The 14,252-nt window shown below is 46.0% G+C and overlaps 1 protein-coding gene across 1 annotated transcript in view; it reads right to left on the reverse strand.

Annotated features, from left to right (window-relative positions):
- The window catches only part of CHSY1 (chondroitin sulfate synthase 1), a 107,146-nt gene that overhangs the window by 90,352 nt on the left and 2,542 nt on the right, over positions 1–14,252 (reverse strand). The window contains exon 2 of the mRNA XM_081888519.1: positions 3,103–3,598. Within this exon, the coding sequence (XP_081744645.1) occupies positions 3,103–3,598 (496 nt within the window). The remainder of the gene's footprint in view (positions 1–3,102; positions 3,599–14,252) is intronic.

The raw sequence follows: 14,252 nt of genomic DNA on the forward strand, positions 1-14,252 counted from the left end.
TCACATGGGAGGATGTTTCTGTGCCCTTTTTACTGATAAAGTAATCCCAACTCTCCAAACCCCTGCCTTAAAAATGGGTAATGCAAATAGGTGGATGGTGACAGCCCATTCATTTTCTTGTTCAGCTCTCAGTGGTGAGTCAGGTGCTCAAACAGGGAACTTGATCCATCTAGTTCAGTAGTCTACACTGACTGGCAGCAGCTTCCCAAGATTTTAAACAAAATCTCTCTCTCTCAGCTCTGCCTGGAGGCACAGGTGTCGTACTTTGGACCTCCTGCATGCAAGGCAGATGCTTGACCACTGAATTCCTTCCTCAGGGGTGGTTTGGTTTCTTAAAGGTAAAGGTACCCCTGCCTGTACAGGCCAGTCGTGTCCGACTCTAGGGTTGTGCGCCCATCTCACTTAAGAGGCCGGGGGCCAGCGCTGTCCGGAGACACTTCCGGGTCACGTTGCCAGCGTGACGAAGCTGCTCTGGCGAGCCAGCACCAGCGCAGCACACAGGAACGCCATTTACCTTCCCACTATAAAGTGGTACCTATTTATCTACTTGCACTTAAGGGTGCTTTCGAACTGCTAGGTGGGCAGGAGCTGGGACCGAAAGACGGGAGCTCACCCCGCCGTGGGGATTCGAACCGCCGACCATGCACCACCCACGTCCCATCACCGCGTTTGGTTTCTTACAGGAGTGTATTTTGCAGGTACATGTTTTAACCTTCCCCTCTTGTTGACTACCTGGGTTCTCAAAACTTGAGAGAAAGAGTGTGTGACTTAGACCGTGTCTGAAAACAGGAAGATGAAATACAGAGTGATTCTGATCAGTCAGGAACTGGGAGAAAAGGTAAGAGTTTATGTGAACAGTTACAGAATAACCTCTCTAATACAGACCAGTCAACTAAGCATACCAAAGCTAGCTTTTGGGTTTCAGGGTATTTTCCCTCAAGCTCAGCACTAAAAAATAAAAAGGAGAAAGAGGAATGCAATGGAGGTGGGGGGAAGAAATGGGTGTCACTGGCGCAGGGCATGTTAAAGTCCCATCTGCAAGGTGATTCAGGAAGCTCCTGCAAACTGGTTGGCTTTTGCATGGTGCAAAAAGATCGCAGGTTGCACCACAGGCTGACAAAGAAGCAACGGTTGCTTCCCTTTCGGAATAAATTTAAAATGCCAGAGATTATTTAGATCTGCCTGTGGCACTAATTAAAACACATAAGATGGTGGCAGTGATGACTAACAATGCTATTTTTTTGGCCGCCTTTCCTTATAAAGAAGAGAGCTGAAGAAAACGGCCTCCCTCAAGCCTGGTGTCTTCCAGATATCTTGGACTACAACTCCCATCATCCCATCATACAGCTGGTGGGAGTTGTAGCCCAAAATACCTAGAAGGCACCAGGTTGGAGAAGGCTCTGTTAATCATTTTCCTAAGTGAGAGCTGGACCATAAAGAAGGCTGATTACAGAAGAAATGATGCTTTTGAATTATGGTGCTGGAGGAGACTCTTGAGAGTCCCATGGACTGCAAGAAGATCAAATCTATCCATTCTTAAGGAAATCAGCCCTGAGTGCTCACTGGAAGGACAGATCCTGAAGCTGAAGCTCCAATACTTTGGCCACCTCATGAGAAGAGAAGACTCCCTGGAAAAGACCCTGATGTTGGGAAAGATGGAGGGCACAAGGAGAAGGGGACAGCAGAGGACGAGATGGTTGGACAGTGTTCTCGAAGCTACCAGCATGAGTTTGACCAAACTGCGGGAGGCAGTGGAAGACAGGAGTGCCTGGCGTGCTCTGGTCCATGGGGTCACGAAGAGTCGGACACAACTAAACGACTAAACAACAACGACAAAGCAACACTGAAGATTTAAGATCTATATAAGCCAAACATTGAAGTATTGCCTAATGTAATTTTAGTGTATTTTTAGTTTCTGTGGAAGCCGCCCAGAGTGGCTGGGGAAACCCAGCCAGATGGGCGGGGTACAAATAATAAATTATTATTATTATTATTAATGGGAATTCTCCACACCTTTAACTTCCTATCTCAATTTAAGATTTCTCGCACGCACGTCCTGAGTTTGGGAGGTAGTTCGCCAAGTTGCTGTCTTCAGCAAGATGTCCATAAGAGAAGAAAGGAAAACCACATTTTCTCCTTCAGTTATCCTCTGGGCTTTGCCTCAGTGCTAAAGAGCTTAAGGCAAGCTAGGGACTTACTGAACTGCAATGAACTTTTGCCTGAACCCAGTCCCTATAAACCAAACATAATCAAAATGTAACAAAGGGTACTGAACGCCAACATTTTCTCATCCGCACCCCACCCCACCCTGCCACACAATGCAGAGATGAATATTTGCCTAGATTAAAATTGAACCGAAATTCCTCAAAATCAAAACCATTAGATCTGAAAGCAGATTTCCTGGAAGGCCTCCAACGATCGCACACAATTTGAGGAATACTAGTTTTCAGTCCATATGCTGTGGGTTGCTCAGGGGAGGGGGGAGAACACACACACGGCAAGAGAGATTTCCAGACAGATATGTCACCTAAATTTGCATTTTTCTCAAAGCACAACAGTTCTTCATTAATATGAGCTAAAAAAAGAAGTATTAAAAAACATTTAAAGCTCTCCCCATCAGCATTAGTGTAGTGGTAGATTCAGTTTTTCAGGGTTCCTTAATAATGGCTACAGCAACACCCCTTCTAAGATTATACAACAACCTAGAATTAATTAATTAATTAATTAAATAGGAGGCACTAGAATCATCAATGCTGATCTCCATGGACAAATAATTTGGAGTGTTCCAATGTCTTCTTTCTGAGCGACTTAAGTTGTGTTTTCCATGAAGTCCCTTTATATGTAAGCACTGAAAACACAGGTTTCAGGAGACCGAAAGCACAAGTTTGAAGAGAATGGTGTGCAATGGAACTTGAAACTTGTGTTTTCAGTGCCTAAATGCTTAGCTTTGGAGCACACAGTGGCCAAAATGCTCCCACCTTCCATGCTGATTGAGAGACTCTGGGATACTGGAGACAGGGACCCTGCTGCAGAAATAGCAAGAAGTCTTCAACACTCCCCTCCTCCCACACACCGCTACCCTGGACCATACCAGCTACATACCTCGTAAGACCAGACGCACTGCACTCCTGCAAATCTCCGCACGCATCTCCCAATCTCCACATCCTCGTGGGTCGTGTACATCTCTCGAAGGCACTCCCCGATATGAGGGACCATCCTCCGCAGGACTTCCCGGCTCATGATGACGCCTGGGCCCCCCATGCAGAAGTTCTCCCCGGGCTCCAAGGCCAGCTTCCCCATTTCTTCCGTGGTGCCCAGACCCGTCTGCCCAAGGAAGAGGGGCTCACTGCTGTTCAAGCTCCGAAGGAAGTTCTCCAGCTTGTCCCCCTTGACGTAAACATCGTCGTCGGCCCGCATGAACCATTCGTACTGGTCCAAGTAGTGGTCATGCATGTACTTGAGCATCATGAACGATTTCTTCTGGGGCGGGTAAGAGTCATCCACACCAGGCAGCGGCACGATGGGGATGGGGAGAGAGGTGTCTGAGCCCTCGCTGGAGAAGAACTCAACCTTGCCAGGGATGGTGCTGGACCACGTTCTGCAGAGTAGAAGACCAAAACCCAGTTACGCAAAACCGCTCTGTTTGTGCATATTCGTGGAGAGTATAGGAACACAGGATGCTGCCTATGTTCAAACCATTGGTCCATCTAGCTCAGCATTACACAGACTGACAGGTTGCTGTCCTGCAGGGGTTCAGGCAGGGGATATTCCCAGTCCTACCTGAAGATCTTGGGGAGAAAGCAGATGCTCTGCTGCTCTAAGCACTGGACAGGTGGGGTCTGGTAATGACCAAAGAGGCCTCGCCTGTGTTTTGATTGGCACACGATCTTTAATGGCCCCAGCTCAGTGGAAGAGCATTTGCTTTGCAGGCAGAAGGTCCCACGTTCGATTCCTGACATCTCCAGGTAGGGCTGGGGCGAACTCCATCTGAACCCCTGGAGAGCTGCTGCCAGTCAGTGTAGCCAAGCTAGCTAGACCAATGGGTCTAACTCACTGTACTGATAAGAGCCCTCTGCCCTGGCTGTAGAGCTGTGCTTATTGTGACCAAAATCGCAAAAGAGGGCATCTCATCTATATCTCATTTCTAAAGCTTCCTACCCACTGACCTGAGGACGGATCCTGCTGAACTGTAAGAGGGTTTCTCTGATAAGACAGATGGGGTGAAGTACTTGTCCTGCAGCCATCTAAGAAATTAATCCAAATCACTTCTTTTGACCAAAGGACTGAAACCTAGGCATTTAAACATGCACCCATGACCATAAGCCGATAATTTCAGGTACAAACAATCCAGAGTCTTTAGACCAAGCACTTTCTGGCCCATATGAATCCACATTTTGTCATTCTTTGAATGAACGTAGGAAGCAGTCTTATATAGAGTCAGAGCCATAGTCCTTGGACATTCCCATCCCTACCTGATGAGGCCGGGGCTCAAACCTGAGGCCCCTTCCTGACAGTGTACGCTCAGCCCATGAATGACTGAGGTTTAGTCAAGGACCTTTTGCAAGGGAGTTTGTTGAATGCTTTATGGAGGTTCAAGTACATAATGTCTAGGAGGACATCCTCATCTACGTGTGTGTTGACATTCTAAGAGGCTTGTGAGTCGTGGCATCTGAGGCTGATGAAGAGCTGTGGTGCCAAAACATCTGGCGAGCACCAAGTCGGGAGAGACTGTCTTGGTGTTTGTCCGAATCAACCAGGTATGTATTTCAGTATGAGATTCTATAATTTTAACAGTCACAAGCAATAATGATTGGGCACACTGCAAATCTGTTCAGAATCCCTCAACAGTGCATTACGGCAGAACCAAGCTAATCTGGGCAGCAAGACCACACTCAAAACCATACATTGTTCCCAAAGTGGTTTGACAATCAATCCCTCTTCCCAGGAAACTCTGGGAATTGTACTTCTGGCAGTAGCTGTGCCCTATCAACTCTCAGCACCCTTACAAACTGCAACTCTCAGGATTTTTTTTAGGGAAAGCCATGACTGTTGAAAGCAACATCATGGTGCTTTAAATGTATGGTGTGAAGAATTTGACTTAACATAGACTGCCGTCGCCACTGTAATGCAAGGTTTCTGTTGCAGGTCTCTCTCAAGTCAGACCCAAAAAACAAGAGCCACCCAAGGGACAATTATGGCCAACATACACATTCAGTGTCTGCTCCAGGCTTTCAAAGACCATGAAGTCTAGACTACCCAATGTTCTCTTCTCAAATTTCCACCTATAATTTCTACCTACAAGAAGTGTGCTTTTGGCAGGAAGAGATGAGGGGGGAAAGTCTCTGCTCAGTAACCAGATAGTTTTATAGCCATCACCTTTTCTTCCTTCCCTGCACAAAGGTAGAACATTTTTAGTTATGTTAGACAGCTTTGTTCCAGACATTATCAGTGTTCAGAATCTGACCTGAAAACACTCAAGAGGTGCAAAAATAAAGCACTCTTTAAATGTGTTCTTCCTATTTTATACTGGGGGGCTCACCAATCGTTTTAGACAATAAACTGATCTGTTCACACATGACTAAGAAAAGGAAGGAAAGGCTGACTATTTTATGTGGCATTAGAATTAAAAATACTCACACATTTTAAAGTAATTTACATAAACTACCAGCCTATTTGGAAACAGATGAAAGTGGTTTGGGTTTTTTTGCAGCATAATAAAGGAGGAGCAGAAAAATTGCTGTTGATACACCCAATACATATTAAAGTCAACACCATGGATTAATTTATCAGAATTCTATCAACCCAGCCTGTCCTACAGTTATGGACTGGATAACAACAAAATGAAATCTGACAGAAAATAAATAAAATGTCCTTTAAAACGAATATATGTTAAGTGTAATTTAGGCTATTAAACATTTTTGCTGTCCAGGCACATCCAAAGTATCTGGCAAGCCAATTAGAAAATAAGAAGGCACAATTTAAGATAGGGAATCTATTGAGATCCTACTTCTGTGAGCAGAGATGAGCCAGACCTTCTGCGAATACAGAAAGTCACGGAGGTGTTTGCTTCAGCCGAAGCACCATTACAGTAAAAGCAGGCAGCCAAAATAATAAAAAAGAACAGAGGTTAGATTTGGACATTTGGCACCACCAAGAAAGGAGAACAAGGGTCTTGAAGTTGCTCATCAACAGTTAGCAGCACAGACTGAGCAGGCACTTGGGCCACCTGATCACAGTCCCTTCCTACTGTTTCAATTACAGTAATTATTTCTAAAAGTGTATCGACACACATAAGTTAGCAGATGCAAATCAGTCTTATTTCTTGGTGATGCGTTTCCTCTTTTTTAAATGACACGACAGGCCGTTTGTAAAAAGGGTCTTTTCCTTTGGGCTGCTTCCCATGATGTCTACTCTGCCTTCACTGCCAGGAGCCTGTGTGCTGCTGACAACTGGTTGCTGGAAACCGCAAGAGGAGGAGAGAGTGGTCTTGTGTTCAAGTCTTCCTTGCGGGATTCCTATTGGGGCATCTGGGTGGCCACTGTGAGAACAGGATGCTGGACTAGATGGGCCACAAGGCTGATCCAGCAGGCTCTTCTTATGCTCCTCCCAATTGCATTTTTGGGGGAGGGGGATAGGCCACTCTTCTCTGCCCCTTACCCTTTTCTCTCACCTTGCCAATTCATTCTTTGTAAGCCCAGACCGAGACAACTACGGCTTACTGTGAGCAAGTAGTCTCAAAACAACCAAACACAGAACATATTTGATTCATTCTTTAGAGATCGTATCAAGGAAACAAAAGTTTCTCCCCCCTAAAATTAAACAAAAGTCAACCCGAAGCAGCTTCTTCCCCACAACCACCAAAGCCAGAAAGAGATAAACAAACATTAATTTTGGGTTTCTTCCCTTCTCTGAGTGTCACAGGAATACAGAAACTCAAGGCAGAAACTGTAGGGATCTGCAATCATTCAGAGGCCACAAAGTTGTGGGATTTTGTGTGTGTAAAAAAACAACAACCAAAAAACCCTGTTCTTGCTTTCATTATGAAGGCAACCTTGATTAATAAAAGTGCCCCCCACCCCCCACTCCAGGCAGATTCATCTGATAAAGTGGCAAGATTAGGTTCTCCCAGCTACTCCTGTTTAATGACTTCCCTTTACAAAAGCCAATTAATTCCCTTACTTGCTTCCCTGTACCATGAAAGATTAACTGCTCCAAGTCATGGCTGCCAGAAAATACAGGCAGGCAGTTTCATTTGTACAAAAGACGAGCTACACCTAAGGCAGTGGTTTTTCTAAGCATCTGCCTTCAAGGAATCAGTTCCACAGACGCTAATCTGCAGAGGAATTCCTTTGAGTTACTCTTCTCAGGTGGCCCACCTCAGGTCACAGTAACCTGGATAGGTGCAGTGTTCGGAGTGCTGCATTGGGAGACCTGGGTTCAAATCCCAAGGCCCTGACAAGAATTCTCAGCCTAATCTACCTCACAGGGCTGTTGGGATGATGTTATGTACTGAGTTGAATAGAATCCAAAATGCAGCAGTCTGATTGGTCCTAGAACAATAGGATTCAGAATGCAGCAGTCTGATTGGTCCTAGAACAATAGGACCCAGAATGCAGCAGTCTGATTGGTTCACAGGAGCCACCCAATCCAGCTCCAGGTGGAAGTGAATCCACAACCTGATTGGCCTACAGGAGAATCCCGGAATTAGCCAATCACATGGGGCCCATTGCATAAATAATGTATATAAAGGAGACATTCTGGGGGAACCTCCATTCCTCTTCACCACTATGAGCTGAATAAAGAGCATGAAATCCACTCTCAACTCTGAGTATCTCTCAGATGATAAGGGAGGGGGAAGAATGTGCATGACAATGAGCTCTTTAGAGGTAGTTTAGAGTAACCTTGTAAATAAATAAAAACAAAATAAATAAAACAAAACAGGGGAAGGAAACCGCCACCTTGGGTTCCACAGTGGATGAAATAAATATTCACCTGGATACTGTGCACAATAAAATGAGGCTGTAGGATGCCTGACAGATACTCATCAGGCAAAGAGGACCATTGCCAATATTCATAAAAGAGTTCTGTGGGGATTTGAAACATACCAAATAGATATATTATCTCAGCCTTCAGCAGCTTAGTATCCATGGGACTACAGCTTCCCTCAGACCAACAGACCCAGCCAGCAATTTGTGTGACCCAAATCCCTCTGCAATGTGCATTTCAATGTCAAGACATGTAGAGGTTCCTCAGCAGTGAAGCTGTATTGTAATTTCAATAATTTTAAGAGTTGGATTAGTCATTACAGTGTCACTGTTTTTTTATGGTTTTATAGTGAAGCATCTTCTTAAGTTTCCAGTTCATCAACAATAATCTTGGTCCTGCCTCCAGGCTTCCCAAAGGCACCTGGTTGGCCACTGCGAAGGCAGGTTACCAGACCGGACGGGCCTTTGGACTGTACTACAACCAGTACCACAGGGAAGTCTAATTTAGGACACTGGAAACTGCCTTACGCTTAGTTTGGTCACTGGTCCATCTAGCTCAGCACTGCCTCTGAATACCAGATGCTGGAGAACATAGGCGGGAGAGAAGACTGATTGGGCTTTTACCCTTCTTGTGGACTTTCCATAGGCACCTGGTTGGCCACTGTGAGAAAAGGATGCTGAATTAGATGGACCACTGGCTTGATCCAGCATAGTTCTTCTTATCATCCTATTTACCATCTCCCAATCCATTTGGTGGGGGTAACATTGGCACATTTAAAAAAGAAAATACATAAAGAACCATGTGTTGGAAAGGAAATGAGGGAGTTGTTGTTGTTGTTGTTTGCAGAATGTTGATCACACAAGCAAGATTTATGGAGGGCTGGACCTTTACAGCTGAGATACTAAACATCTCTAAGAGACTAGCATCTCAGTGTCACAGACACTGAAAATCTGGTGATTGATACTTTTTTAGTTAAAAAGCAAACTCAGCCAGTTCGTAACAAAGGTAGGCTGCCTAATATGAAGTCAGGCTATTGATCCACCTAACTCAGTTTTGTTGACACTGACTGGCAGTGGCTTTCCACTGTTTCAGACAGAGGACATTCCCTGCCCTACCAGGAGATGCCAGGAATTGGACCAGGGACCTTCTACAGAGAAGGCAAATATTCCACCATTGAGCTCTGGCCCTTCTCCCAGCTGCTGCTTTAAGTGTCTCAGACCTGGCCTACAAAGTAGCAGAAATTAGGGGTGGAATTGTATCACAAGAGTCTGCAGTAGAAGATAGCGTCTGTACACTCCCAGTGTGGGGAGCAGCGAGGAATTGTCTACAAAAAAACCTAGCACCCTAAGGTTCTAGCCCAGCCTACTCCCTGCTGGGCTAGTTTTCTGTCATGTAAGAAGGTCTGCTTCTTACATGAGGAAGTATTCAAACACTGCACCCCTATGCCAGCAGTTTGAAGTGGTACAGTCCATTCTACTACCTCGAGAGGACTCTACCACCTCATTCTGCAGTATGTGTAGCTCCAGACTATATATGCACTCCTCCTGCTGTTAAAACCCTTACACTGGCTTCCCATCACCTTCTGGATCTAATTTTAATCTCCTCGCCTTTAGCTTTACTATTAGATAGATAGATAGATAGATAGACAGACAGACAGACAGCATTTATATACCACCTTTTCATAAAAGATCAGAGGTAGTGGACAGCAGCATTTGGGGGGGTTAAAAGCAATACAAGAGAGTCGTTAAAATGACTGGCTACTCAAGAAAAAAATTAATAGGCCTGTTGGCATAAAAAAAAAGTATTCAAGAGGCACTTGGAAATTAAAAGCAAGGCTGCCTCTGCTGCATCTCTGTTGGAAAAGTGTCGCACAGCAGAGGACCAGAGACACTAAATGCCCAGCTTACAATTAATGCCAGTCAGGACTCTGCAACTCAGGGGACAACAAACAGCTCTCCTCTGGACGATCACAGTAATGGGGCTGGGATGTAAGGGCTCAGGTGGTCCTTAAGCTATCCTGGTCACAAGTTGTTTAGAGGCCTCTGCAGCATTTCTCCAGCCTGTATATGGGTACTTATTTACCCGCTCCTTGCTCCTCTGACTCTACCATCCTGAGCTGGCCAAACACACCCCTACATCCTGAAATACTCTTCCCATTCCCACTTACTTCCCTTAGGCCTCAAACTCTTGTTGTTTCTGAAAGTGCATGCAAAACCACATCTCTTCCTCAAAATGTTCCTCAAAACTCACCTTTGCTGCACCCACACAAACACACACGTTATGCTTAATTGCAAATAATAACCTTGACACACATTCGCCTCGCCTGCCTCTCCACTTCCATCTCTTCTATTGTGCTCCCCATTGACAGTTCCACCACTGCAAGCTCTGTGAGGCCAAGGAAGTGGCTGCAACTTGCTTTTGCTACGAAACTCTGCAAAGCTCATGGGTTACACGCATGTGTGCATACCTGAACAAAGCAACCAAGTGAAGGCTACCTATATACCAGTATAAGCAAACCAGTGAAGCCTCCTCTGAATTCCTGCATTGCAGGGGGTTGGACTAGATGAAGGTACCTCAGGGTACCTTCCAGTTCTTACAATTCTATGATTCCAGGAAATCAATAGAGTTAAGTTCTCAAAAAGGATAGTTTTCGTTACATGCAACACTTGGTGTCACGTATGTGAGTTTTGCGCATGGGGGTGTGTGTGTGTCTCGAAAAAGGGATAATAGGCTGGAGTTTAAAAAGCCTGGTGATTTACCCAGGACAACATGGCTATGACTCAACAGCTACTAGCCATGATGCCTATGTCCTGCCTCCATGGTTGGAGGCAGCAATGCTTCAGAATACCAGTTGCTGGAAGCAACAGGAGGTGGAAATGCCCATGTGCTCAGTTCCTGCTTGACAGTTTCCCACAGGCATCTGAGTGACCACTGCGTGAACAGGATGCTGGACTAAATAGGCCATTGGTCTGATCCCCCAAGGTGTTTTTCTTATGTAGCCTACAAAGGGCTATGTTTCAGGGGAAGGAAACACGCATTTAAAAGGAGATGGTCCCATGTTCAGCATCCTGATATGTCCAGTTAAAATAACCCAGGTAGCAACATTGAAAAAGATCTCTGGCTACAATACAGTGGTACCTCGGGTTACAGATGCTTCAGGTTACAGACTCCACTAACCCAGAAACAGTACCTTGGGTTAAGAACTTTGCTTCAGGATGAGAACAGAAATTGTGCTCCGGCGGCGTGGCAGCAGTGGGAGGACCCATTAGCTAAAGTGGTGCTTCAGGTTAAGGACAGTTTCAGGTTAAGAACGGACCTCTGGAACAAACTAAGTTCTTAACCTGAGGTACCACTGTATTGAAAAACGGCTGAGCCAATGAATTGCTTTGGATCTTTTGTGTATTGTACGGTCAACACTATGTCTGTGTGTTAGTTAACAAAGCGCTTCCCTTTGCAATCTTCACAATTCTAGGCCCATAAGAAACCCCACCACTACCACCAGCTAAGCTATTCACTCCCTGGAAGTTGAACTTTCTGTATATGGTAAAGGGGTCAGGGCGGGGGGTGAGTGGGATAAAATAATTTCCCAATCAATCAATTACATTTTTAAAAGCTTCCACTCCGTTAGAAGCGGGGGGAAAGAAAATGAGCTGGTTTCAATTACGGGCTCGTTTGTGCCAGAATCCTTGCCAAAAGTTATAATTCAGTACACGAACATTAGCTTCTTACAGCCTCGCTGAGAACAAGGGTGCTTAATCGATGCCACCTAAATGATTTGGAGGAAAAAAGATGAGCCACGAATGAAGGAAGCCTCTTAAATCACGGCTCTCGGGTGGATTGCAGGCACCAGTTTTGCTGAATAATACACCATGCATTTAAAGTACTATAGTACCACTTTAGCAGTCATGTCTTCCCTCAAATAATTCTAGGAGCTGCAGTTTCTTAAAGGTGCTGAGCATTGTTTGAACTCTATTCCCCTTTAAGAACTCCCCTACAATTTCCAGTGTTCCCTGGGAAGAGGGATTGGTTGTTAATTTACTGGGAATTGCAACTCTGTGAAGGGAATAAGGGCCTCCTAACAACTCTCAGCCCCCTTAGCAAACTGCGGTTCCCGGAATGCATTGGAGGAAGCCATGACTGTTAAAGCAGTATAACAAGTGTTTTAAATGTGTGCAATGGATGCAACCTAAGTATAGCTGAGTGCAGAAGGTCAGCCCCCCTGTTGTGAAAAGAAATCCACCTAAAGAGCCTGCAATATCCTGTCACTTTCTCCTAACGTCCCACTATACCAGGGGTTGTCAACCTGGTCCCTACCACCCACTAGTGAGCGTTTCAGGATTCTAGGTGGGCGGTAGGGGGTTCTACGGCACAAGTGGAATCCTCCTTCCATTGAGCACTGGTGGGCGGTAAGGAAATTTTACCAACAAGAGAGATGCATTATTGGGCGGTAGGTGTAAAAAGCTTGACTATACACTCGGCCAGGGCAGGCTTGGTTCTTAATGCTTTTGGGTCCCAAGGTGCAGGGAAGAGATTTAACTATTGTCTATCCCCCTCAAGGGGATATTGTCTATCCCCCCCCCCCAAGGGGACGCAGGTGGCGCTGTGAGTTAAACCACAGAGCCTAGGACTTGCCGATCAGAAGGTCGGCTGTTCAAATCCCCGTGACTGGGTGAGTTCCCGTTGCTCAGTCCCTGCTCCTGCCAACCTAGCAGTTCGAAAGCACCTCAAAGTGCAAGTAGATAAATAGGTGCCACTCTGGCGGGAAGGTAAACAGCATTTCCGTGCGCTGCTCTGGTTCGCTAGAAGCGGCTTAGTCATGCTGGCCACATGACCCGGAAGCTGTACGCCAGCTCCCTCGGCCAATAGTGAGGGAGTTGCTTGCATTGCACTGCAACCCCAGAGTCAGCCACGACTGGACCTAATGGTCAGGGGTCCCTTTACCTTTATCCCCCCCCCAAGATTCCTGACTGCCCCCTTTCTCTACTATCATATGGAGAAGCACTGGAATATTGGAAGCTGACTTGTACAGAGTCAGACCATTGGTCCATCCAGCTCAGGACTGTCTACACTTTCTGGCAATCTCTCTCCAGGGTTCCAAGCAGGAAGTGTTCCCCAGCCCTACCAGGAGATGCTAAAGATAGAACCTTGGACCTTCTGCATGCAAAGCAGATGTTCTACAACTGAGCTGCAGACCTTCTCCGGAAGCATTGCATTCCGAAGTCCAAAAGGCATTACATTTGCAAGCATTGATTGGGTTTGAGGGCTAAACCTGCCCACCACTAACACTGGATGGCCTAACTTCTGATAGCTTGCACCTCAAGAGGATATGATGCATATATGCCCTTCACGTGCTATGCCTTTCATAAAGGCAGACATTTATTACCTGGCTCTCAGAACACTGTTGCAGGAATTGAAGTCAGGCCAGCTTGTCTGCTTTAGGGGTTGAAGAAAGGACTTGAGCTGTCTCCCCCCACGCTCCTGCCACACACTTGATCAAATCTAATAGTCCTTTGGCAAATGTAAAGCAAAGCAAACGGCTATTTACACGCACCCGGGAAACTGGATTTGCCCCTTCCAAGCAAACGTTTGTAGTTTGCAGAGCAGAGGTGGGGAACCTGTGATTGTCCAGATGCCATCGGACTACATCTCCCATCATCCAATGCATGGCTAAACTATGGAACTCACTTCCGCAGAGGGCAGCAATGCCTTCCAACTTGGATGCCTTAAAAAGGATTAGTGATAGAACAAGGCTAGCAATGGCTACTAGACATGATGGCTATGCTTTGCCTCGGCAGGTGGAGGCTGCAGTGCTTCTGAATGCCACTTGCTGGAAACCACAGGAAGAGAGAGTGCTAATGTGCTCCCGCAAGCATCTGACTGGTCACTGTGAGAACAGCATACTGGACCAGACAGGCCACTGGCCTCTTCCTCATGGTCCATGTTGGCTGGGGTGATGAGCTGGAGTCTTAATCTGTAGGGCCACAGACTGCCCACTTGCATTATAGAGAAGGGGATATTCAACCTGCAGGATGCATCACACTCCTGGCAATTCCTTTTCTTTTCCCCTTGCAGAGGAGCCATTAAGCTGGGAAGTCCACCATCGCCAACAGGCTGTTCTGTGTCTACCCAATTGCATCACTTCCTACCTAAGCAACTTGATTTAGTAATTCTTGCGGTGTCTGCAACAAGCAGAGGAAGAGTCTCAGACCGAAGAATCAAGAAACTGCAAGGAACTGCAGTGGTAGAGCCCCTGCTTTTGATGCAGA

Source organism: Podarcis melisellensis, assembly GCF_964234715.1.
Source record: "Podarcis melisellensis genome assembly, chromosome: 14".
NCBI lineage: Eukaryota > Metazoa > Chordata > Lepidosauria > Squamata > Lacertidae > Podarcis > Podarcis melisellensis.